The 27,519-nt window shown below is 42.5% G+C and overlaps 1 protein-coding gene across 3 annotated transcripts in view; it reads right to left on the bottom strand.

Moving 5' to 3' along the window:
* Positions 1-27,519, bottom strand: part of LOC141965032 (protocadherin alpha-C2-like) — a 106,354-nt gene that overhangs the window by 60,652 nt on the left and 18,183 nt on the right. Inside the window, exon 1 of one of the 3 annotated variants that reach the window (XM_074916101.1) lies at positions 20,414-23,072. The exons of the other annotated variants lie outside the window; for them this stretch is intronic. Within the exon in view, the coding sequence (XP_074772202.1) occupies positions 20,414-22,816 (2,403 nt within the window). The 5' untranslated portion in view covers positions 22,817-23,072. Of the gene's footprint in view, positions 1-20,413; positions 23,073-27,519 lie in introns of those variants that run through there. 3 annotated transcript variants of the gene reach the window in all.

The raw sequence follows: 27,519 nt of genomic DNA, 5'->3' as shown, positions 1-27,519 counted from the left end.
CAGCACTGGCCCCAACACTGACCCCTGAGGAACCCCACTTGTCACTGCTCTCCACTTGGACATTGAGCTGTTGACACAATACTTCAAGTGCGATCACCCAGCCAATTCCTTATTCACTAAGTCATCCATCTGACAAATATGCGTCTCTCCAATTTAGAGACAAGGATGTCATGCAGGACAGTGTAAAATGCTTTGTACATCCAGAACAGCACAGAGAATTGGATTGTAACTGTGCACTTACAAGTAGCACCTGATACCGTGCCAAAAGATTTTCTGCCAATAATTCTGTGCAAAAAAACCCCACCCAGCAACAATTTTGCTTTCTAACTTCCTGTGAATACTTTATCAATAGTTTGAGTTCACTACCTGTAACTAATCTGAGTTTTTCCTTTGTGTAATCCGTGGCATTTTACCTGTACCCATTTATTACCTTTCCTTTTACATGTAGAGATTTGCAAAAAAATACACATTTAAGATTAGTATGAGGGAAGTATGAATATAAGTGTGTGAACACATGTCAAAACACAAAGAAAATACAAAATAAAGATTAACAGAAAAAGTATGTGTTAATTGCTACAGAGCACCCTGTATGGGGGTTTAATCCAATGAATGAAGAGGAACAAAATTACCTAAAATAAGGTGTCAGGAAGATGAAGAAGAAAACTGGAACTTTAAAATGCACAACTGAGGAATATAAAAGATCTGTGAAATTAAATAATTTTACCTAAGACTTATAAAGGAGTGAGGCACAATAATGATGCAAAAGATTCCAAACAGCACCCATTCCTGAAGGGAATCAGTGGCAAGTCCCAGGTCAGTCTATTGTGACCAATAAATGAGACCCTATGAGCATGATAGCGTGTCCCTTGTCTTCTGCATTGTACACAAGTGATCCTGGTCACCAGTGACCATCAGGCACATGAGCTGATGCATGTGAGTATGTGGGTGTCAGTGAGGAAAATTTGTAAAGGAATGAGTGAGAGTGGGAAATTTTAAAGGTTTTGTAGAAAATCACTTTTCCCTTCCACAAGGTCTTTCATTCAGTTCTGTTCTACTAATTTCCTACGTAATAATTACACACCCTTTTATGTGAGAGAGAAGGCCAGATTCTGAGAGGGTAAGGGTTCAGTCAGAAAGGATGAGACATAGCAACAGCCAGAAGATGCTGTGAGGAACAAAAAAAACCCAGGCATTATGTGAAAGGGCCCAGAGAAGAAGCAGCAACAATAATTTTTGCAACCCAGGGAGACTTTAAGAGACGGTTGAGGGCACAGCCATATTAACCCTCTGCTCCAGGTCCACTTCCCCACCTACAGACAGACATCAGCACCAGCTCCTGCATCCTTCTTCACAGTTCCCCACAGCCTCTAGCACTCACTGCTGCTATTGCTGCTGGAGAACAGGATGAGCTCCATGGAGCAGAGCAGGAGGGAGATGGCATGGGAGCAGTTAGCCGCATCTCTCAACTCACCACCTGGATAGGAACAGCCACAGAGAATGAGGCAGCAATGAACAGACCTTAGAACATACAACTGTAATGTCACACACAGTACTAAAACAGGATTTGGCAGCATAGCATGAAAAAATCGTGTGTTGCACAGGCTGAGAGGCAGATCTCAGGGTAAAACAGTGGTCAAGTTATTAAGATGACAGAAAGTCGCTGACCACAGCTGCCCAGTTTAGGGCTTGTACACCCGGCTTCAGCACTGGTGAGATAGTTCTGTTCAGATTTACCAGCGCAACAAGTTCACTTCTGATTTATAGCACATAAGAACATCTGAGAGTATTTGGAAGGGGAAACAAAGAAAAGGTGAGGTGCAGTGTATGTGGTGGGGCAGATTATGACCAGAAGCCCAGAGGAAGGACACTGAGAAGCACTGGCTTTCATGTAGTAACAAGAACATCAAAAAAGCTCCCTGGAGCTAAATTGGGGCTTTTGAAAATGGAACAAGACAAAAGCAAGATGGCAAGAGAAGCAGTTGATCATGCCATAAAAGCAGTAAGTCAGGAGAACTGGGTTCTGTTCACTGTTACATCATGAGCTTCATGATTTTTAGCAAGTACATTAATTGGTTCCAAAGATGTCAGCAATACCTGAGCCACTGCAGGGTTTAAAGCACTACTGTAAACGATACTTGGATATTCTCAAAGAAGAAGGTACATATATATATATATATATATGTATAATTTATTATTTGTAATGGGTGCTGAAAGGGGAGAACTCTTTGGCTTTTTTTAAGAATACATTAAGCAAATCTCTTTTCAGACTTCTCTTCAGAATTCTTAAAAAGTCAGAGGCACTAAATTCAAAACAAATATTTCATAAGAGTTCAATGTTTCTTCCCTTGAGAACAAGAATTCTTACTGAATAGGTCGGAGTGGTTGACCTAATACAATATTCTTTTAAAAGCTAGACTGTATCTGGTGATTAGCACTGGTCAGTACTATAGTATTAATGCAGATTTACCTTATGCATTTTGCACAGATCATACACATGGCAAGTTCATTCTTCTGTACTGAGGAAAACCCACAGTGTATGTACCTGTTCCTGCAGCAGCAGGCAATGGTTCTGTGATGCAGCGGGCAGGGTATCCTGCCTGGTCCTCAGCTGCTCTCCCAGAAGGGCACAGATCTCCCACAGGTCACATCTGCCAATCTTACAGGGATACACCTGTTAGCCTTGGTATACCTCAAATGACACTAGGCTTCTAGCATTTAACAACTCAGCTGAGCTCAGTGTATTTCTTCCATCCTTGAACACGGAAACCATAACAGGACATGTGAGACTCTGAGTGGTAAGCAGTGATGAAGATATCAAATGTACTCACTGAAATCAATCCCCACTCCTTGTACGAATCAAAACATTGTCCTCCACAACCAGATAGTCCTGCAACGTTTCAGCATGATTCTTCCCATTTAATATTGTTTTTAAACCGTCCTGTTGGACAGATTTCAGGATTGAGCATTTGAAATACAGCCTATTACCAGCCATATGATTAGGAAAAACCTAAAATCATATCCAGCAGCAGCACCAGCATTCCCCCTGGGCTTCTTTATCACACTTAACAGTGGTCGAAGGCACAAAGTTTAGAGATCTTCAAGTCCACTCCACTGAGAAGGTGGCCATATCCCCCCAAACCATTACAGCAGGCATCAGGGCAGGTATTTCTTTGGAAACAGAGCCAGTCGCCATGCAATGAAGTCAAGGTTCATGAGATCAAAAAAGACATCCTGGTTTTATGTCCAGAAAAGGACACAGTAGGATCAGGAGATTGGGTCTGGTCCCTCTCTCATGGGCTTATATCTTTCAAAATCAGAGTACAATCTGAAAAAAAATCTAGGAGTAGGACCCAGATCTCAGAAGAAGGTGAGAACAGAGGGACAAGCACCAGGGATCACAAAGTGATAACAGAAAGAGCCAAAAAGAGGTTTGGAAAGACAGGGAGGCACAACCGAATCAGTATTCCTGTCCTTTGGGTACTTAGTCCTGCAACCATGCACACCATAGTTATCTTCCTGCTGTACATACACCGGGAGCAATCTTGACATTGTATTTTCACCAAAGACTTTCAGTTCTTTTTTAGTCCTTCATTCAAGAATTCTGGCACATAAAAGCACTTACAACGGGAACCCTGCCAAATGTTAATACTGATGAGTTATTTTCTTGTTTTTATACTGTTGCAACACAAAAAGCCTTTACACTTTTCAGTCTCACTAGAATCTTTCTGAAACAAAGCATCTTCACTCCAGGTAGAAGTATTAAAAGAAAGAAGCTGTTAGGTTTCTGAGCCATCAAACATTTTATCTATTATATTCCACTATGATACTTTATATACTGTTGCATCATGCAATGACTTAGTTAAATTCTGTTTATTTATTCTCATATTTAATACTTCTGATTTGTTCACTTCTCTGTTCTTAGCTTCTTAGAATCCTCTGAAGTGTTGTTAGCAATACTGTGAAACTAGTCTCCCACATGAAGCTTCATATGGCCTATTTGTTCAAGAAGTAATGTCACATTTTCTACTGATGAATGTCCACTATGTGATAACTGACTTACAAGCCTCTAAAGTTTTGAGCCAGATTCCCTCCTAAGATAGATTTAAAAAAAATAATTGTCAGCCACAATATATATCCAGTCATTGGAAGACACAAACAGAAGACAGTGGTGTAGTAAATATTCAGTTAATATAATTAAGTATTCATTACACCACTGCCCTCTAATTGTATATTCCTAAGAATGAGATTTTTGGTCAACAATTGATCTAAAAGTCAAGCACTGCATGACTGAAACATGTATTTCTAATATAGTTTTATAAAAGTAACCCATTAAAAAAACATACAGCAAACAAATCCGTGAAAGAAACAATGCCAAGCTCTGCAAAGGTGGAGAACAGAACAATCCTGGGGTCAAGGACTCTTGATCTGTAGGAACTCAACTCTCCTCTACATGTAATACTAACATCAGACGGGAGGAAGAGGCTGAGCCTTTCAACACTAGATACCAGGTAAGACTTCACATGACACCTTTCCTATTGAACTCAGTCTTAAAAGCTGGTACATGCTGAACCCCAGTGGAAGGTTCTTTCTAATTATTACAACCTTTCTTCTCTTACCAGTCTACATGTATTATGGCTAGTTTATGCCCATTTGTAATTGAGAAGCGCTGCCTTTTAGTGTAAGTAGATAAAGGACTTTCCCGCAGAGAATAAACCAGTCTCTACTAAACATTCCAAGCCTTTCTATTGCATTCTCATTTAACATACTCTTCTTTCCTCAGTCATACACGCAACCCTTTGCAACATCTCTTACAATTTCTGACTGTCCTTTTTGAACATACATGGCAAAAACCAGAACTTGCCATTACTTCTACCATGTTGTCAATACTCCCCAGAACCACTACAAGCACCTTGACTAATGCATCCTCCCATACATTTTCTTATTGATGGAGACGTCTTCCAGGCAGCTTATGAGTCATGCTGCAATCCATGTGTTTTCCTCCTCAGCTATAGTCCATTCATGAAACCCCACTTCCATTAAAACAAACTATTTTAATTCTATCCCAAAATTTTACTGCATTTTGTTAAGGGATATCAGGACCTTTACTGCTTGGCTGCTGGAACCCAATCCAATGCACTGGGAAATAGGGTCTCTGTCCAGGCCGAGAGACACAGCTGTCACCCTCCTGTTTGCAGGTTCAACCGGTAGCAAAGCTGAGCATGGATCCTAGAGACACATGACACTGCTACAGCTGGTCACACAGACTGCCACAGCCAAGGTGGTCCTTCAACACCACCCACACACAGGACTCATATGAGACACAAGCACAGACAGCCATGTCCCCTTCTCCACTTCAGCTGGCAGAGACAGGAAATCACTAGTGAAAGTGCACACACACACACACACACACTCTCTGGATTCATAACTTTCTGGGATCATATATTCATGGATCCCTCAAGTACCAGCATGGCCCCTCTGCTGCTTGGCACCCCTGCCCAGCTCCTGGCCATCTGATCTACCCCATGGGTCCCCCACTCTCTGCCTGTTCTAGCTTGATGCTCCCTGCAAACATGCAGCACTCATCCAACAGGTAAACCCACATTCATGGATCCCCCTGGATACCATGGGCCCCAGCTTGCTCAGATCTAGGGCCTCCTGTACTGTCCAGCTTGAAGTTTGCTGGTGAATACACATGCACACCCCACATACACTCATTTGGGGAAGATACAAGACACTCACTGCCCCCCCCCCCCCTCCCCCAGCTGCCAGCACTGGGCACATTGGCTGTGACCTGCTGTCCCACCCCAGCCATTGGTGCTGAGCCCCTCGCTCAGTTCCCTAGGAAGCTGGTTTCTGGGACACACACCATTTCCACCCCACTAGCTGGCACTGAGACCTCCCCTCACTCCAGCTGCTGAGACCACAGGCCAGGGGCACCTACAGCCCCCCTCTGACTCTAGTAACTGGCACCCAGTCCACTCACTCACCCACCAAGATCCAGAGGCCCCTCAAACCACTGCTGCTAGGACCTCAGGTTTACATCCTTATCAGCAACAAAGTCCCAGTTTGCCTGCAGTTTCTTGATAGCCTAATTGGACTGATTAGATTTGTTTCTGTTATTATCTTTGTTACGCTTATTGGTCAGGTTTTCTATCTCCTGTGTGTTTGCCTCCTACCATTTCCCCATCATCTCAATCTAGTGAGGTCCTTAGTCACATAATCTTACTGGAAAAGACAAATATTCTTACACTCCACATATCCTTACCAATTAGAGTGGCTGACCAGATTTGTTCTTATCACTATCCCTTTTATCATTTGTCCATCAGGTTTGTCTCTGAATGTTCTTATTTATGGTTCCTCTGACCAGATACCTTCAAAGGAGCAGATACTCTCCTTCCACATACCTTTCCACATTTCACTTGAATCCTCCAGACTGTGAACTCCTTCCTGTATGACATGCCAGATTTCCTCTATAGCAATTGCATCTTTTATATTTCTGTACTGAACAAATGCTACTTCTACTTTTTCTGTTGTGAACTTTCACAAGAATCCACTCTAGAAAAATCCTTCTGGATAGTTGCCCTCTAGCCCATGTCTCTGGAATTTACAGTCAGTTATTTATTTATCTATTCTTCATCATCATCTCTAATAGTTTCCTATGTGGCACTTGATAATGTTCCTCACTGGTGTCCAAACACATGGCCCTTCTTCTAAAGTTCTACACACTATGCACACCACTGTAGTCAGATAATGAAATTTTCATAAAGTCTCCTTCCTTCCACTCCATAAGAAGATAAAATATATAGCAGGTCTCCAAATACACTTAATTACTCTTGATTTGATAAAACTCTTAGCATAACTTGCTATTGGATTTTGATTTTTGTGTCTACTTTTTTTCCCCACGCATTCCACAATTTTCTTTCCTTCCTTCAGCAATTTCTTTGTTAACATCTCCAAGTCACCTCCCAGCTTTCTCTCTTCCTCCTGCCAGTTCTCATCTGACTTCCCTGAAATACATAACATTCACCAACACTTAGCTTATATTTGGTACTTCACTTTGGAAAGTCTCAGAGTACTTCACAAAGATGCAGTCAGCGTGATTGACATAAATTTACAATGGGAAAATGACTCACAATGGCAGAACGTGTCAAGACCGTGAAGGAGAACCAAGAACAGATCCTGCCTATCTCCCACAACCCAGTTCAGTGCTCTGCTCATGGGATCACTTGGTCTCCTCCTGTGCCTTGTATTTGTACACCTTCCGCACCAAAATTAGGGACCCTCCCTTTCCCTGAACCCTGGTCCTGGACTGGACATTGTTTTCTCCCAGTCTTCTTGTTCTCAGCTCCAGCCTCAGCCCCAACTTTGGTCTGGACCACAGTCATACAACTGCAATTATAGGAAGGTTCTGCCAGCTCTTGGCTGAAGCAGGGCTCTATGCTGGCAGGACCCAGAGGGAACCAAGCTTTCCAGCTCTTGTAAGTATCTACTAAGCACAGTGAACAGGAATTTCTCAAAAGCTTGTAACTTAGCCAGCCTTAGCAGATATTAATGGCTATCAAACATGACACAAAGACCACTTCATAACAAATATGAAGTCCTTTTTCCAAAATATACTTCAGCAAGACTTTTAAAGGAAAGATCAGACACATTTTTATTACAGGCAAAAAGAATATTTTTCACACTCTCAGTCTGAGGAGTAACCAAACTGTTCAGTCAAACTTGACTAACAGGCAATCCCTGGTTCACATGTATCACCACCCTGAGAGACTGGAGGGTTTTTTAATGAATAGGATCAGACCAGTTTTATAGTAAGCAGTGGTATGAGCACAGCCTGAAACACTGAGAGGTTTTCATTTATTCAGTAATGGACAGCGCTGGAATACAGTAAGTCCATAGCTCTAAGATAATAAATAGTAATTGCTTTCATTAAACAGAGTAATTTGAAAGTTGCTCACGCTGCTCAATTTCCTTCCATCTGTTACTGAGGTGACAGATTTCTTTTCAGATGGCACATTAACCTATCCTTTGGTTTAAGCAAAATATACCCATATAAACAATATAGATCTGCTACTAGAAGCAAATTCAGTTTGAACACAAGATACTACTATATACACTAATTACTACTGTCCAGTTTCTCACTATGAAAGTATTTTGAAAAACATTCCTTTTGGAAGAATTAATATTACATTAAAAATGCATGATATTAAGTGACTAAACACTACTTATAATAGTAAGTAAAAAGTGTATTTCAGGCAGAACACTTTTTTATATACAACTTTCCCAGCTTTACTGGAAGCAAACCACGCTTGAGCATTAGCAGCACAAGCATATACTTGGAACAGTCTATTTGTACATCATCACAGCTGATAAAAAAGGATAATTCTGATACCTCCGCGGAGGTGGCTGGAAGCCCTTGGCATGGAGAAATTAAATATATTATGAGATAATGTAATATACATTTGTTTGGGATTTTAAATGTGTTTTAAATGGCTACAAGTTATGGAGATTTTCCAGAGTGCACATAAAAAATGCTTATGCCAAGACTGTGATTTATTTAGAGCCAATGTGTTTGGGTTTTTGGGAGGTTTTTTGGGTGGGGTTTTTTTTGTTTTTGTTTTTGTTTTTTTGGTTTGGTTTTGTGTTGTGTTTTTGTTTTTTTACAAAATACAAAAAAATATGGCATAGTTTTCAGGAAAAACACACCAAAACCATAGCTATTGTAACTCCATTCTTCTGTTACTTCTCTGTTCTAACATGACTTCTTTTATACAGTTAGGAGGGAACAGCGACATTTAAAGGTATCTGTGGCTTTTTCAATGTTTTGGACTGTGATGAGATGGAATCCAAAATTCCTCAAAGTCCTCCAAGTCCAGAAGTAAGTGCTGTCTCATTAAACAAATTATCATCTCCCTTCTGTAATGGAAGAATAGCATCATGGTAGTCTTGTAAATCTGCAAGCTGTCTAAACTTGAACACTAGGTCTCATGCAAAAGTTAAACTTCCCCATCAATCTTACAATAGTGTAATCTCAGACAAGAATGCCCTGTGAGGGGGAATAATAAGGCTGTGAAGCAAGGTGCAAAATAGTTGCAGGTGCTCAAATGTTTCTTTCTTACTTCCATGTATACTTTGGAGTACTGACCACAAGATTGTTAAAAGCATAATGAATGAATAAATTCTGATAAAATTAATTAGAATCTTAATTATGAGTAGATAAGTAAGCATTCAAAAGGTCATTATAAAGGTGATTTATGGATGGCATTATTACTTCATATTTTAAAGGAAAGATTTATTCATTTTTCCAAACACCACCTTGCTATCTGGCAGAAAAGGAAGTAAAAAATCCTTACAGGACTTCAGTTTGGAAGGACTGACGCAGTTGCCACCATTACAATAGTTAGCTCTCCGCTGGTATCAGTGATACAGTGAGGGAATAGGTCTCAGTAGGTACAGGTTCATCTTGAGGTATTAACAATGATTTCCAGTAAACTGAATTTTACATTAAACCAGAATGATAGTTAATCTAACAAAAAAAACCCAAACAAACAAACTTCTCTTTTGTTCTTTTTTTCTTACTGGTATTTCTAACCTGGCAGGTATCTCTACCCCACTAATTTGTCTGCCTTTTATCATGGCTTTCAGTGGTTCACAAAATGCCATCCAGGAGAAGCAAAAAGCAATAACACAATGCATCCTTTCAAATTCAGGCCATATGTAGAATATTAATCCCTTCAAATCAGGCCATATGTAGAAGATTAAATTATTCAGCATGTATCATGTATGAAAACTAACATTTCCTTTAATCAAGTTCCTGATGACAGTCATCATTGCTTTCATCAGTGAACCAGACTACAATGACTGTGTATAATCCCTTCCCACAAACTTTGCTTGAGTGCTAGAGTTACCAAAAGGTTCAAGACAGAACCTGTGAATTCCACGGCAGAAAGAGCAGAGTAGGATCTCCTTGCAGAAGGTAATATATGAGCTACAGATTATTATATAGTGCACCACAAACTAATGGCTGCAGTAAAGCTATTTCCACAGCTTCCCACCGAATCAGGATACTACACCATGGAATATCTCTCCTCTTCCCTGTTTACAGTTATCCTAAAACCCTGAGCACAGATGACCAACTGTTGTTTCCACTCTGTCACCAGGCTCATCATTTATATAGTGCTGCTTTATCTAAGGAACTCCCATTTTATTAAAATCTCCTCAGCAATATGTACATGAGAATAAGGATAAGAATTGGGCTTCCTGTGGGAGCTGAATTACTAGCATAAATGCTTTCTAGAAAAGGAAAATAACTATTCTATCGCAAAAATGGATTATTTCAGAAGAGAACTCAGGACTACAATTAAAAGTACAAAGATGGTTTCAGATAACAAAACTTTCCCCAAAACTAGGTATGTGTGGTTTCAATCTCATGCTTGTGTGGCAATGCAGAGCTTCCTAAACTCATGTAACTTGGGTACAATCATCGCTGTAGTTGCAGATGGAGACAGCTGGGTGCAATCCAGCATTAGGATCCATAACAGGGGATGCCACCAGCTATGCATCTGACACGAAAGGAATTCAGATGTTTTGGCATGATTTTCATATCTTTCACAGTGGGATCTGAACATCTATTGGGAAATATACAGTAGTTTTATAACGTCTGCAAACACCTCAGTACAACTTTTGAAAATGGAAGGAAGTATCATTTTTGGAAAGGCTACAACAATTTTTAAATGTTTACATTTTGGCACATTTCAAAGAATCACAAGAAAAAATTAAGTTGAAAAAGACCTCGGGGGGGTCTCTACTTCAACCTCCTACTCAAAGGGAGGAGGGCTAACCTGACAAGTAGATTAGGTTGTTTAGGACCTTTGTCCAGTCAAGTTTTAAGTATTTCTAAGGATGGAAATCCCAATACCTCATCACTTGGTGATGAGCTACTAATTCATACAGTGGTGATTTACAGCTCAGGGCTTGATGGTTCAATTCAAATTTTATCCAAAAAATCTGGGTCTTCTTTGAGCAGCCAGAGTGAAGAAAAGCTTTTTCATGAAACATAACATTACAACAGTAAAGGGCATCACCAGATTAAGAGCTCCAAAGTGATAATATTCTTCAGTGTGGATTTGTATTCTACAGCTACGTTCTGACCATGATCAAACTGGCATCTTTCCATGTTCTGCACTAGCTTGGGTTAATTTTTCTTGTAGTTTTTCAAATAAAGTGAGATACATTAAAGAGATTGGATGCCTTGTAGAAGAGCATGATGTTGTAAAAGAGAAGACAGAAATTTGCTAATTTTAATCCCAAAACAAATATATAATAAGATTAAAACAAAGACAAAAGTGCAAACAGCAGTCCTAAACCAACAACCCCAAATCCTTTGAAGGTATTCCAACTGGCAGCTCAGATTAGACAAGTAATTTGCTAGGGTGATTTTACTTCACCAGCTCAAAAAAGGTGAGATAAGGTGGCAGTTATATCTCCTCTGACTGGAAGGAAGAAAGCCCTTTCTTTTCCCACCAGATTTCCTTCCTACCAATATTATACCGAAAACAAATAGCTTTAGAGTTCAATTATCTTTAGGATATTTATGATTGCCCAACCAAAACGAAACCAAACTCATAACAACAACAAAAGACAAACGAGTGAATGATTCACTTGAAGGAACATATATAGGCAATAGAATTGATATAGGTCACGCTCCACGATACTAGGATTCTACAAATAAGGAAACTGAGTCAACAGAAGGAAATATGTTCACAGCATCACCATCAAATTTTAATGCTTCCTGAAATATTTCAAATTTCCTCATTATGTAAACCTATTGGAGATAAATAGCAGGCTGACATGCAGAGCAGAATTAAGATTATTTGAATAAATTTGGCTAGACTTCCTTTTTTAGGGGCTGGGGGTGTGAGTGGTACACAAAAATTGGTAATGCAAGCAAATGGAATTCTGGCTACAAATCTGAAAACCTTAAAAAACCAAAAAAAACCCACAACAAAACCACAAACACCTCAGCCTGCATTGTTTCGGGGGTCATTGGGTTTAGAATTTAAAATATAAAGTCAGTCCTGTTTCAGCACCTTTAGCATTCTTGTACTCTTTGCAAGACCCATGCCTTTTCACAAGATTTAGTCACTGAACATTCAACTCATCAATCACCCCGAGCAGCACTTTTACTGGTGTTTATCAACATTCCTAAATTTCCCATTTTCTACTAAACAAAAGTCCCCACATTCTGCAGTTCTTTTAGGCCTAACCAAATGCCAGATGTCTTGAGCTCCTGGTATCTGTGATATCTTGAGACAAGTAAAAATGAAAACCAGAGAAAAGGTCTCCCTAAGCAAACATGTAATTGAGGGTTTGGGTTTTGGGGTTTTTTTTTTCCTTTTCTGTTCAAAAAAAGATTCCTCAAACTGCATACAAACAAAAATTGACTCTCATCAAAGTCAGCGGAATGTGATATTTCATACAGAAATTCCTTGGCACCACAGATCCTATAGATAAATCATCCTCTCACAGAGTACCTAGTTGCTAAAAACTTCTGTTACATTAACCCATTCTCTCCCCCCTCCCCCAGTCTCCACTGCACTAATTTTGACTGATCAGTAAATGTCCAGGAACATTGCTTTTTATAGACCAGCACACTTGGTCCATATTGTAGGCACAAACATGAAACCCAAGAGGTTTGTTAAATCCCGTAACTTTAAAATGGCCTAATTTAGTTATTATCTCAATTATGATAAATCAAAGGCTTAAACTTGTTAAGTCAAAAAAAAATTTAAAAAAAATTTCTGAAATCCTCAAGCATTAACACATACTTTACCAACATCCTTCTCACATTTCTAGCCCAGCACCACCCTCTTCCCCAGGAACTGCTCAAGAGTATTCTATCCAATGGAAACCTACTAAAGGATATACTTTGCATCCAGAAGTTGCACCTTTTCTCCATCGTCATCACACAGCTCTGTAAGGTAGGGCACACCCAGCACACTCCTCCATGAAGGGCAACACAGAATCACAGGCTGGTTGAGGTTGGAAGGGACCTCTGGAGTTCTTCTTGTGCAACCTCACTGCTCAAGCAGGGCCAGCTAAAGCAGGTAATCTGGGACCATGGCCAGATGGCTTTTGAATATGTCCAAGGATGGAGACTCCACAACCTCCCTGGGCAATCTGTACCAGTGCTCAGCATCCTCACAGTAAGAAAAACAACCCCAAAGTTTCCTTACACTTAGACAGAACTTCCTGTGTTAGTTTGTGCCCATTGTCTCTTCTCCTCTCACTAGATACCACTGAAAAGAGCCTGACTCTGTGTTCTTATTAATGAGATCCCCCCCCCAAGCCTTCTCTTCTCTGGGTTAAACAGTCCCAGCTCTCTCAGACTTTCCTCCTATGAGAGCTGCTCCAGTCCCTTAGTTATCTTAGAGACCCTTCACTGAACTCTATCCAGTAGTCCCATGTGTCTCTTGTATTGCAATCTGTAGAGTCTCACAAAGTTAGAAGACTGAAATCAGGTTTATATTGAAATATGTTCATGTCTTAATACTATAGGTCTGATCACAACCCTGTGAATTTATTACCATGCAATGAAAACTACTTTAACCATAAGGATATCGCACTAATCTCCATATAACTATTGGATAGAAAGCAGAGCCTAATAGCTATCTAAAATACATTCCCAAGACACATAGGGAACAGCTGTGTAGTTCAAAAGATGAAGAGCCCCATTCAGCTGTAAAGCTTCCTTGCTTGGCTTCTGCACCCTACAAAGGAATCAGAAAAGGATGAGGAACAGCACATAACTTTTTGAAACCAAAAGTCTCAGGTTTCATGAGTGAACATCATAAACTTTGATTCTGCAGATTGATCATGAAAAAAAAAAAAAAAAGGCAAGCTAGATTTGGGAAGGCGGTTTTTGCAGAACAAGAAAGAAATTAAAAGCCACTAAATGAGGTGCCAAGTAGGAAAGACACAATCGGGCTGGGACAAGCCCAGGGGAAGATGGAAGAAAGAACAGATCAAAGTATAAAAATCATACCTTTGGAGAAGAAAGAATCCAAAGAATAAAATATGTTCATTTTCTTTAGAGACTGCTCAAACCCCTGAAAGTACAAACCTTTTCTTTATTTCTTAATGTACTTTATTTCTCTGTTATTTAATTTCCACTTTCGATATTTGTCAAATTTGCTATTATTTTCCAAATGCCTCTGATAGCATCAAAGCTTTGAGCGGTTGCCCTGCCTTTTTCTTTGCCTTACAAATTTCAGCTGAATGTCTTAATTCCCATGTGCCTACTTATCTCCCTTTTCAGTTCTGGTGTTGGATTTTGTTGCTATTCTTTTGATTAATTGTGACTTCAAACAGTCCTCAGCAAGTCCCGCTCTTAGCAGAATTTCTTTCATTGCACTGAAACAAGTGTAATCCCCCAAATACACAGTATGAGTACTGCTACATTGGGCCACACTAAAAGCTGCTGCAGCCTCTCTCCAACGGGATACAAAGAATGCACAGACCAATAGTACAAAACCACGATATGCATGGACCAATCTTCCTCTTGAGACACCAGCCCATTTTATGACAATAAATCTATATTTTCCTCTGTTTTCAATATCATGTGATGTTGACTATGTGACAAATTACTCCAAGGGAATGGGAATTGCTATCACCAAGGCAGAATTAAAACGCTGGGAGTTCAGCACCCTCAAATCCCTGCTACCTGATATCCATCACAGATTTCTAAAAGATCTGACAAACAGAAGCATAGGATTGAGGGGGGTTTGTTTTGGTTTGGGTTTAAGACAAACCTGCCAAGTCTGGAGTAGAATAATCCGACTGGAGAAAAGCAACTGCAGTGCCAGTAATTTAGAATGGAAAAATAAGGCCTATGTGACCACAAGCCCACTACCCTGCCTGGATGAAAATTTTGAGAAACAAATAAATGATAAATGAAGGTACAGTGAAAAGGAAGGAAAATTCTCGTAGATTTTTCAAAGACAACTATTTACTAGACTGGTTTTCAATTCTCTTAAATGGAAACACAAACTGAAATTCATCTCATCTATTCTGATTTCAGTAAAACATTCAATACAGCACTACAGTGAAAAGTTTAACAATGGCACAACAAGTTGGGCTATTCTAACAACAGTTGTGGAAGACAGTAATATGGCATAATTCACTGCAGCAACAACTTGACACATGTCACAGAAATGGATGACATCTAATAACCCAAAGTGCAGACTCCCATAAGGTACTACTTAGATCAACTACTTTCAGTTATTTAAAAGTCATGTATCTAGGCTCAGGGCTGTTTGTAGACCATGTCTAAGATGAACAGGATGAGTTGCTCTCAGCAGGTGGCTATGAATTTTTAATGTCTAATGTTCAAATATCAAGTATTTAGACGGATGAAGTTAGGCAGAAGAACCACCATCTTGGGAACCAACCTTCCCCCATCCATCTCTACCACAAAGAAGTTCTGCAATAATACTTACATGACTGCTCAATCGACATATTACAACTATGGAGAAGGTAACTGCCATCCAAGGAAGTATCAGGTGATGTATTCCCTGTCCCCTGGGACAGGAAGTTTTCCTATCACTGTGTAGGAGGCCTTTTGTCTGAAATATATATAATTCTGGTCACATATTTGCAAGAAATACATATTCACAAAGGACAAACAGATGCAGAGAAGAGATATTAGCATCATCAGACAAGTGCAGAGGCGGCCATAGAAAAAAGACTGATAGAGACTGACTTGTTTAATTTAGTCAAACAAAGCCTAGGAAAAGATGTGGTTGCTCTCTAAACTGAAGGCAAATCCTAAAGAGAGAAAACTACTTTTGCTGGCAAAAGTTACAAGAGAAGGCAAAGTTACAAGAACAAATATATGTCTACAATTTCATAGCAAATAATTGTTGACAGGATGTCAGAAGAGTTTCAAAGCCTTAGAATAACTTTCCACCAGGAATAATGAGAACAACCTAGTGAATTTTGCAATTAAAGTGTGTATTTGTAAAATTAAAATTTAAATAATTGAATTTAATGGTGGCTGATACAGGAAGGACTGGACTTGATCCAGATTGTATTTTCTTGTTTGATGCTTTAATACAACAATTACTACTCACCTCTACCCTCCCTTAGCCCAGGTCACCACCCAATCTCATCCTTCCCTGCCCATCAATGCCTTTGCATCTCCAAATACAGTCATATTACTCTCCACATCCCCTCAAATCATTTGTCTCAAGCTACTCCCTTCTGTCATTCTGCCTTTCACTGCCTCCAAAAATAATACTCCAAGGCAGAAAAGTAACAAAGTTTCAGCCCAAGCATTTGTAGCCTTTCCTGAACACTGGAGCTGAATCCTTCTTAGCAAAAGATAATTGAAGAGTTCAGAAAGAAGAAAATCTACAGCAGTTTCCCTTGCTGAATTTTCTTCGATCATCACTCTTTCTAGGATTTTCTTGGCCTGACCCCAAGAGTAACTTCTGTAGCCAAAAGATCTGCCTACACAACTGAGTTCTTACAATGTGGGCATAAGAGTCTTGGTTCTAGGCAGGTTATTATCAGCACAGAAAAAAAATGGGAAGGTGCTTCACTCTTATATTTGGCTATGTTATGGGGTATGCTCCCATCAGAACAAGATGCAGGTAGGGCTTACTCACACGGCTGGTCGTTACTTGTTCGAGTAAGCCGTTGGTGCTTAGCCTGCAGCAGTTCAGCCTAGATTGCCTGCCACTGTCTCAATGCAAACACATCCATTTTCGTCACTGGAAATGCATGCCACGTTCTGCAAAATTATTCCCCTTCTGTTACAGTTCGGCAAGAAATATTCTCCATTGCTAGGTTTGTGTCTATTCTTGGATGTAATCTAAATATTGAATGTCAAATCATGGAGAGGTCACTACACTCTGAATGTAGAAATATCTTATGGGCCTTTTGCGTAACACAATGGACAACACAAGCAAACAAAAGAACTGTAACAATCATGATCCCAGAAATACCCAGTGAACTACTGCTTGGTTTAGTAATCCCACTAGTGCCTTTATCTCTAATACAGCAAAGTAGCATAGCATTGTAACACATTTTTCACTTAGCTGTCACTTTTGCTACATTGCAGAAAGACACAGCAAAATACTGAAAGATACAGTTTACTATACTGCTATTATGGGCATAGCTCTAACCCAAATAGAAGATGTAAAGTACAAAAGGATGTCATGCATCTGCATATGTAAAAATCATTCAAGCCTATCATTTAATTCAATAGCAAAAAAATCACCAAGAATAAAGAAGTTAACCTAAATTTTGAAAATACATTTCACTTCTGGAATTTCAATTAAATTTTGATATACATAGACCTTTTTCTATCTTCCACATACTAAAACCTGTAATCTTCCCCTCAATTAAAAAACAAACCAAAAAAATCAGGGATATTTAATTTCTGCTCAAATTGTAATTGTGGAGTAATTTCCAGTGCCTTGAATTATAACTATGGAGTTGTTTCCAGCACCTTTTAAATATTTAATGCTTTCTTTTTGTTACATTCATATTCTTAGGGATTAACACAATGATCCTTCTTCAGAAGTTCAAAGGGTCACATGTTTATATTTTTAACTACAAATGAGTCAGTCTGAGAGCACTTAAAAACAACGTTTAGTCAACACTCAAACTTAAAATTTATTTTTTACTGAAATTTCTATTGCTAAACACTTTAAAATTATAATCCTCTCATTTTAATATAAAATGAGTAAAAACATTCCCCACTAATAAAGTGACGGTGATCTTTCTGCATCTAAATCATATTTAAGTCCACAGGGATTTGGACTAAGGAATAGTTTTCAAGATCGAGTGACACCTCTCTTTCCCACCTCAGATGACTGGAAACTATTTTCCAAGCATCTCTCTAACACAGTTATACTTTATTTTAAATCTTGGTGAATCTAAAGCATGTACAGACATGACAGGAACCACAGCTTCTTCCCACTCCTGATTATTTGAATATGAATGCCATTTTAATAACTTGCAAATTTTGCAAGAAATATAAATTGTATATATGGACATATATGTGTGTATATATACATATAGTTGATTCTCCAGTATACTAGCCACTGGAATCATCAGCAACAAATGAATAGCAACTGACATCCTTTCTTTCTAAGGGTGGGTAAGTTTTCAGTCTCTGCCTCTGCTCCCCTCTCAGCTCAATTAACACACAGCCTTTGGACTTTCCGTGTAGGTCACATCTATGGTTACCCAGTTGTGTGTGTTAGGAGCTAAGAAAATAAAATTGCCAAAGGTGACATCTGGGATTTATTTTGCACACTATCAAAAGCTCCTAAAAAGGTGTCTCATGTTTCAAGTTCAAAAATTCACCTGAATGACTGAAATACAGTGAGATGTAATGAGATAGATTTTGGTTGTTGTCATTACAGAGATCAGGGATACTTTTGCATTTTTATTATTTAATTTAATATTTAATATAATTTAATTTAATCAGTCCATTAACGTGTTGGTAACCAGAGTTTCAAAATCTTGCTCAATAGGAACATGGGAATTAGTTGTGCCAGTGATTTTTTTGTATCAACTTTGTTATAGAAGTTTTACAATTACGAACTACTTTCCAGTCAAGGATATGTCCCCAAGACACTATCAGGGTTCCTGCAGACACCTTCTGCATTCAGAGATTGCCAAAAGGTTTTTAGCTCCCTATTACCAAGGTTCTAACTCAACCCTTTTTTTTTTTTCAGATCTTCAGAATAATCAATACTCCCAAAGCACACCAATGCATTAGACACAGATACTTCTTTACATGCTGCCAACTGCTATTTTCCTGCACTCCACAATTTCTTGCTGAAAGATACTGATGCTTCTGCAAGATTTATTTCACACTCCACATGCGCAACCCTCCCCTCTGCCACTTCAAAGAACAGAACTTAAACCTGATTATGACTTTGACTAAATACTAGGTAAACCGTCATGTGTAAATCAAACAACACATATTTGTCAGTAGGATTTATGTGGAAAAGGTGTTCAGAAAAGGGTTAGAGGGGGAAAAAACCCCAACCCATAAGCCTATTTATCTGCTGGCAAGGTGAAATAAGAGAAGGCATGATAAACTCATTGCATATTTAAGAGCAAATCGGGAATCTTTTCTAGAACAGGGGAAAACTTACTAAAAATCACTACTTGGAAATTCAGGAGTTATAAAAGAAGTACTATGTAGCTGAATATGTATTTGATTATCCAAAGAAGCTGCTGAAACTACCCTTGCATCAAGGTTCAAACAGTGGCTGGCCATTTGCATATATTTAAAGGTACTATAATTATTTCAAAAATGAAATAAACATAATGGTTACAGACTTAGGATAACTGCTAATAATTGTAAATTAGGATAAAAATAACTTCAGGAAGCAGATTATATCATGTCTGTCTAACAAGGATCCTTATATTTTCCTTAGAAACATCTAGAACAGCTCTTACCAGAGTACTGGCCTGGACAGAGGCAACTGTGGTTAGTTACCATCTCATGCACACTAAGGAAATTTGACAGTCCGCAAGCAAAACATCTCAAAACTTCACAAAAATATGACTCACAGCACTTTATTTTTCATATAAGAAAACTGAGTCTTGGACAAGTGACACAGCAACACCCAGCAGATCAGGTCTGCAGATATATCCTGCATCGCAGCCCTAGACTGTGATCAAAGTAAGATATTTTCTCCTGCAAAGTCACCCATCACACTACTGAGAAGAAACCAGCTTGGTCAGAGGCTCAGAAGAGTATTATTTTAGATTCACAAAACCTATGGATTTCTTGGAAAGAGAGATGAGCACTACAAATCACTTTTCCTAAAGAGATGCTAGATATTGAATTCCTGCTATTTTACCACAGCACCACAGACTTACCCAGGGCATTGTAAGCCAGCAGCTTGGCTCAGCACACTACTCATCTCTCAATGAAAGAATCTTGGGGGGGGTGTGTGAAATAAAAAATAATTTAAAAAAGAATATTATATCACAGGCTCCATACAGTGTAGATTAGAACCACCAATGGATTAGAAACTTGCATAGACTCTTATCATGCCCCTATTTAGCTATCTGGAGAAATGGCTCAGTTTGCAAGGTATTTAGTTGTCACTTACATCTTCTTTACCTTCAGTTAAGTCTGAAGGTCCTAAATGTTTGTGGGAAAAAAAATCCTCTTAATCTCTTGTCATCCATGACCGTATTTCACACAAAGAGATCTTGGCTTTACAAAGGATAGAAAGGGAACTGAAGTCTCTTACAGATACCATGAAATGACGCATGGTCTCCTGCAAATACCCTCAATACCTTCTTCCACATTGACAGCAACCCAGTGACGCAAGGCCACGTGTCTGGGAGAAAAAAAGTGAAAGGAAGAAGTACTTACCACAAGGACAGCACTCAACCGATCACTTTGGACCTGCTGCACTTGGATGCAGGGTCCTGGCACTTGTAACCTTGAGCTGCTGGGAATGTTCCCAGCATCATCATTTGGGAGGCTGCTGTTACTAGGCCCAAGACCTACAGATGCCCTGTACAAGTAGGTATGCGTCAGTTTACCCACACCAGTGACCTCCAGCATGTCCGGTGGGAGGTGGGAGCTGGGAAGCATGTGCACGCTATAGCAATACTTTTCATACTCATCAGCTGGGCAGCAGCAGCAAGTCCGGCGGTGGCACAGGCGCACAATGGCAAGAAAGAGGAGGAACGCCATGAAGATGCAAGAGACACAGACAAGGGAAACGATCAAGTAGATGTTTGTAGCATTGAGCAGTGGTGGTGGCTCCCCACTGTCATCAAAGTCTGGCAGTGCCTGGGGCAGGGTGTCAGCCAGCAGGATGCCCACTGTCACGCTAGAGGAGAGCGGTGGATCCCCGTGGTCCCGCACCACCACAACCACCTTGTGCTTGAGGAAGTCAGTGGAGCGCATGGAGCGTGTGGTGCGCAGCTCACCAGAGTGTGGTGCCAAGTGGAACAGGGTGGAGTCAGAGGAGTGAGCAAGGTGATAGGAAAGCCAAGCGTTCTGTGCATTGTCCTCATCATCTGCCACCACTTTGGTCACCAGATAGTCCTCATCAGCCAGGCGGGGCACAACTTCCACCGCTACTGAGCCATTCTGGCTGATGGGGTACAGAATGGCTGGAGCATTGTCATTCTGGTCTGAGATGTAAACATTCACAGTTATGGCAGCACTCAAGGCTGGTGACCCATTGTCCTTGGCTTCCACTTGGAAATAGAAGCTCCTAAGCTGCTCAAAGTCAAAGGCACGTTTTGCATAGATGCTCCCGTTGGCCAAGCTCACAGACAAAAAGCTGGCCAGGGCACTACCTGCAACTGTGGAATTCCTGAGCGTGTAAGAGACCCGTCCATTCTCCCCCGTATCAGGGTCAGATGCTGAGACCTGGTAAAGAAAAGCACCAAGTGGATTGTTCTCCTCCACAAACACATCAAATCTGTCAGCACTGAAGACAGGGGGGTTATCATTCACATCAGAAATCTGCACCCAAAGGGTCTTCTGAGCCGTGATGGGTGGAGAGCCCAAGTCTGTGGCAGTAATGGTGATGTTGTACCCACTGATCAGCTCTCGATCCAGAAGCCCGCTGGTGATCAGGCTGTAGTAGTTTGCAAGGGAAGGCTTTAACTGGAAGGGAAGGTTATCAGGGATCTGGCAGGTTACTTTCCCATTCTCCCCAGGATCCTTATCCAAAATACTCAGCAGAGCTATCACTGTGCCAGGAGCAGCATCCTCAGGAATGGGACTGGAAAGGGATGTGATTGTTATCTCTGGGCCATGATTATTCACATCAGTGATTTCCACCAGCAGTTTAGCTGTGCTGGACATGCCAAATGCCCCGTTATCCCTTGCCTCAATAAGTATCTCGAGGAGAGGTCTCTGAACAGCTAAAACGCCATTGATTGTCACCTCCCCAGTGTGCGGGTGAATTAGGAACATTCGCTGTAGATCAGCAGAAGTAGTATTGCTAAATGAATACCTGATCTCTCCATTTGGACCTTCATCCAAGTCTGTGGCACTCACTTGCACTACCAAAGTGCCACTGGGGGAGTTTTCCAAGATACTTGCCCTGTAGACTGAATGCTCAAATTCTGGTGCGTTGTCATTGGTATCCAGCACAGTCACAATGACCGGGACATCACTGGACTTTGGAGGATCCCCACCATCTTTGGCTGTAAGGACAAGTTTGTGAGTGGCTTGCTGCTCCCTGTCTAAGGCTTTCTTCAGCACCAATTCAGGATATTTACTCCCATCCCCGCGTGTCTGCATTTCCAAATGGAAATTTTCTTCAGGGCTCAGAGTATAATTCTGGACACTGTTGGTACCTTCATCGAGATCTTGGGCGTTGGGGAGTGTAAACCGTGCCCCAGGTGACAGGAATTCAGGCACGTTTATGTGATATTCACTTAAAGGAAAGCTGGGGGAGTTGTCATTTATGTCCAAGACTCTAAATTCCATCCTATAAAGCTCTAGAGGGTTTTCTAACACGAGTTCATAATTCAGAAGACAGGCAGACTTTAATTCACAAAGCTGCTCTCTGTCTATGGGCTCGTTAACAGACAAAACCCCCGTGCTTGCATTTATATTAAAATATTGCTTACTTGAACCGGTGATCATGCGAAATTTCCGAGCTGAAAGTGTAGCTGCGTCTATTCCCAAATCCTTTGCTACGTTCCCCACAGGCGCTCCACGCTCTGTTTCCTCAGCGATGGAATACACTACTTGCCCGTTCGCGGTGCAGCAAATAAGGCAGAAGACCAATAAGTAGACCCGCATTCTTCCTCCCCTGGCTCAGCTCCCCGCAGACCGGCTCAGCAGGAACATAATCCAGAATTTCAGCGAACACCTCAAGTTCCCAGCGCAAACTGAACCGGTACCGGGGCTCACCGGGGCGCAGCGGCGGCGAGGCAAGAAGTTCCCTGCGAGCGCCCCGGCTTCCGCGGCGGCTCCTCCCGCCCCGCTCCGCCGGCTGCCGTGGGGGGAGAGGCGGCAGCTCCCCTGCGCTGCGCCCGCCGCCGTCGCTCGCTTGTGCCCGGTGCGGCGGCCCCGCGCGTCTCTTAGACGCGGCGGCGCCACCCAGAGGCCGCGGAGCCGCCGGGGGAGGGGGCTGCGCTCCCCCCGCCGCTGCTACCCCGACGGCTTCTCCCCTCGCCCCCTCACTTTTTTTTTTTTTTTTTTTTTTTTTTTGTGTGTGTGTCTCTCTTTTTTTTTTTACGCCCCGACGGAGATCCGGGGGGGGGGGGAGGTCCTGGACCCCGAGTCCGCGGCACGGATGTGCGTCCGTGAAGGTGAGATGGAGAGCAGAGCCCGCTCCCTCCCTCCCTCTGCTCCCGCAGGAGAGGCAGCGGGGGATGCGCTGCCGCACGCTGTCAGAGTACGGCGGGGGAAGAGAAATGCCTATGAGGAGTGACAGGCATCGGCTAAACATGGGTCAGCACCGTCCAGGCACGCTCCAGCTGAGCACAGCATCTCCCAGAGGGGTTTTAAGAGCACAATTAATGGAGGCAGTCGACTCGACCCCTGTTAAACTTTTTTTTTTTTTTAATAAAAAAAGGAAGAGAGGAGGGGGAAAAAAAAAAAAGGGGGGGGGGGGAGAGAGTAAAAACCTCTTTCCTGCTTCGCCTTCTGGACACGTTAACACAGTTAAATTAACACGGATTATTGGAGAGAAGGATCTCTCCTCTGACAGTCGCCAGCCGGAGCACCCGCAGCCACAGCCGAGCTCCCATCCAGCCCTCCAAAGCAGGATGCGGACGGCTGGGGGGGTACGGGGAGGGCGAGCGGGAGGCTGAGGCTGCAGCTGCCGAATTACTTGTAGAGAAGTAAATATCGGCGCCAGAGAGATATTGTATTTAGGACATGCCCAAGAACTATGGGGAGAGGCGAGCCAATACCACATAGAGATAGCAGATTACAAGTGGAAAAAATAAAAATAAATTAAAAATCAAAGCTCTCTGCTCCCCCGATTTTCTGCACTCAGGGCACAGTTAGCAACTACTCCCTAAGCAAGTGAAAGAGGGCAGAAAGCATTTCAAAATACCCTCCTGGAAAACCTTCCTGGAATGACCTTCAGCAGCAGTTTACACAGATGGGCCTCAAGCCCTGACTACCCCACCAGTCTTCTCTGTTTCCAGCTTCCTTCTATGGGAACTTATTACCATGAGATCCTGATCAATCAAAAGCAGGAGGTTATAAATGTGCAACAAGGACAGATCTTAACCTTTCTTGTATTCACTGTGTTTCTTTATGCAGCTGAAAATTTCCAGGCGAGTGAAAAAGAACATTTCAATTATACATAGTATCGGGGGCCTTTCAAAATAAGAGCAAATTGGGAGCACAGCCAGAAGTTGTACATTGAATAATAAAATCGATACATCTGTTTGCATTCTCACAACTCAGCAAAACCTCCCAGTGAGGTTCCTATCCTGCCTGCACAGGAGCAAGCCTTGGTCGGCCCCAGCACAAGTATCTGCAGATATTTAGATTTTTTAACTCCAGGCGCCCCTGGCAGTACCTGAATGTTACATTTTAGTTCTACTGCGTTAACACTGCAGCACCCGTTAGAACTGTGGGGAGTGGGGGCTGAGTGCAGGACCTGCGGAGATGGTGTGCATCCACCTCAATTCACACATGAAGAAATTTGTTCAATGGACCACTGCACGCAGTATACAGTGTAATTATTTACAGTACACTGTTTACCTTGGGTTCATTTTTTAAAATTGAGTGCTAACTGCAGAAATCCTCAACTCCCACCTAGTCACCATAAAATTGTCATCCAGGCTCCCCCCACCCCAGATTTTCTCTAGATTCCTCTTCTGCCAAGATACAATGTAATCTACAATATATGAAAAAGTTGATAGTTTTACTGTTCTGTAGTCAGTCATTATAAACACCCTGAACCAATGCAATAACACCTACTGAAGTCAGAGGAAAGACTGACAAATTTCTCTTGACATTGGCCTATTGCAAAGATAAATCCATCCATCTGGGAAGGCAGCTGGAGGCTGGTGTCCCAGGAGCACACAGAGGTAAAACACACAGACTCTACTCACCCATCCGTGACTGGGTTTGCAATGAAGAAACCCAATCATTTTGGGCCCAAGATCCTCCTGTTGAACAGATAAACCCACTCAAAGGCAGATTTTCTTAAAACCTTAACACTGGAATAGCAAGCTCTGGTTATGCATAGTGGGGCCTGAAATACCAACAGTGCTAGAAGAAACTGATTAACAAGCAGCGGCCAAAATCAAAGTACATTTGCCTCTTTCCAAGATGCACTCACATTTTGGGAAGTATTTGGCAGCCTACATTGATTTTGGCTTTAATTCACTTATTTACTACTCATTTACCATCCAAAATAACTTCTTTCTGCTACACCTCTTTAATTTTGTAGAGTTGCCTAACATTTATTTACAGGGCATTAAGGGAACCTGCTGTTGATTCTCTTTCTTTTTAACATTTTTAAACCTTACAACCCTGCTTTAGTATTTTGGCACCCCCGTTCTATTGTCCTTTTTCACACTCTTCTGTGGGCAGCGATGTCCCCAGCAGTCAGGGAGCTTCACTCACCAGAATATGTGTTGTGGGCACCATCTCAACACCCAGCTCCTACCACGTTGCCTTCTCAGTCCAGCCTGGATGAGTGCCTCTCATTCCACACACTGTTCCAGGTAGTCAGTTCTAGACCACAGCCAAAATCCAGTGCTTAGCAATATTAAACATCCAGGGTCAGTTACACCACAGCCATGTAAGGAGTAACACCGCTGTGCCATGGGGGCAGAATCCTGTCTTGCCCTTTGTGCAAAGCCACTTCTCTGCTCAGCAGAGTCCCAGGCTTGTTCCCCCCTGCTTGTTCATGCTCTGGCTCCCACATCCAGCTGCCCCGGGGATCTCAAGGGTGCCACTCAGTTTCTTCACTCTCACTTTTGTTTGGCCGCCCTTTCACCTAACCATCTTTTCAAGGTCTCCAGTTTCGAAGGTCACCTCTCCATCTCGAGTCACTTGCCCTAATTACGTTATTTGCACATCAGTCATATTAAGCACCTTTAATGTAGACACCTCCCTTGATTCCACAGCGGCTAACGTAACCACTGCTTAAAAACCCCTCGTCTTTGATCTCACATTCACCATCTCCATACTGTTGCCTATTCCCTTCCTACGGTTTGACCCATCCTTAAAGCCGATTTGACTGAACTCGCCGAGGAAACGGTCCAGGACCTCTGCGGTCTCACCCACCACTCTCATCATGTCCCCTCATCACACAACCCCTCTCACCACGTTCCGCTCCCCGACGTGCTCACAGAGTGCTTCCTCCGCCCGACAGGCGGTTGCAGTGTTGCATTTACACCACCTCGGAGCCCCGAGCATCCCTTGCATATTTTTTCTCCCACCCAGTCTTATATTTTCAGCCAATCATCCCCTTTTCCGGCAATAAGACGTCATTAGTCCAGCCGTGCACGTTGTGCTCGGAACAATGGTAGCTGCCAGAAGAGACCGTTAAGCGAGCAAAGGCAAAAAACTAAAGGTGAATAGTAAAACAGGGTTACCTCGGGTCTGTGAAGCTCAGGGCTGCACCACACGAAGGACTACTCCTGTTTGAACATCATCATCTACGTCCGCGCTGATTTGAAGGCGCCGTTTCCGCGGACAGCGCATAAAGAGCGGTGCCGACGCGGAGCGGTGCCTTCGGCGGAGGTTGGCAGGACCCGTCCCGCTTGGTACTGAGGCTTGGGAAAGTCCCAGGGGTGCCAGAAGAACCAAGGGGCCCCACTGATGCTAAATTAGGACACGGAGCTTCAGCGGGAGACAGCAGAAAGGGCTGGATCTGTTCCGGGGAGCAGACGGCGCGACAGCCCTGAGGTTTCTCCTCCGGATCAGCCGATGAGCTCTCGGCGGCAGCAGCTCCGCAGACCGACCGGCAGCCCCAAGCCCCCACCTCCAGCCGGAAAGAAGCACACCGTACACGGACAGAAGCCTGCCAGTAAACAGGGTCTGCCTGCGGACTGAGGAAGACCGGATCTTCTCCTCGGACCGAGCGCAGATCGCCAGGACGGAGCCGTCGCCGCCGCCGCCGGGCATGCAGGGACCCCGCTACCGCCTTCCCTGTGAGGGCTCCTCCGGGCAGGGATGAGCGCAAGGACGGCGAAACTCCCAGCGACCCGAAGCACCGGGCTCCTCCCGCTCGGGATCTGGCGTGGCAGGCAGCCCGCGTTGTCCCCCGTGGGAGTCCCCCCCGCCTCCGTGGGTCAGTCTCAGCCCCGCGCCTCTCCCGCGAAAGGCTGTGCCTGCCGGCAGAGCGGGAGCGATGGCAGGGTACCCTTCAACAACCGCGGGAGCTCGCAGCTGCTACATGGGGACAGCGGGAGCGGAGATGGCTAAAGGAGACCGAAAGAACAATCTCGTACGCAGAGGATTTCTAGATTTCAGCGAACCCCACGGAACTCTTCATTACCCGCATCAAGCCACAGAAATACGGACTC

This window comes from Athene noctua, chromosome 12, assembly GCF_965140245.1.
Source record: "Athene noctua chromosome 12, bAthNoc1.hap1.1, whole genome shotgun sequence".
Taxonomy (NCBI): domain Eukaryota; kingdom Metazoa; phylum Chordata; class Aves; order Strigiformes; family Strigidae; genus Athene; species Athene noctua.
This window is presented reverse-complemented; position numbering and strand designations above follow the sequence as displayed.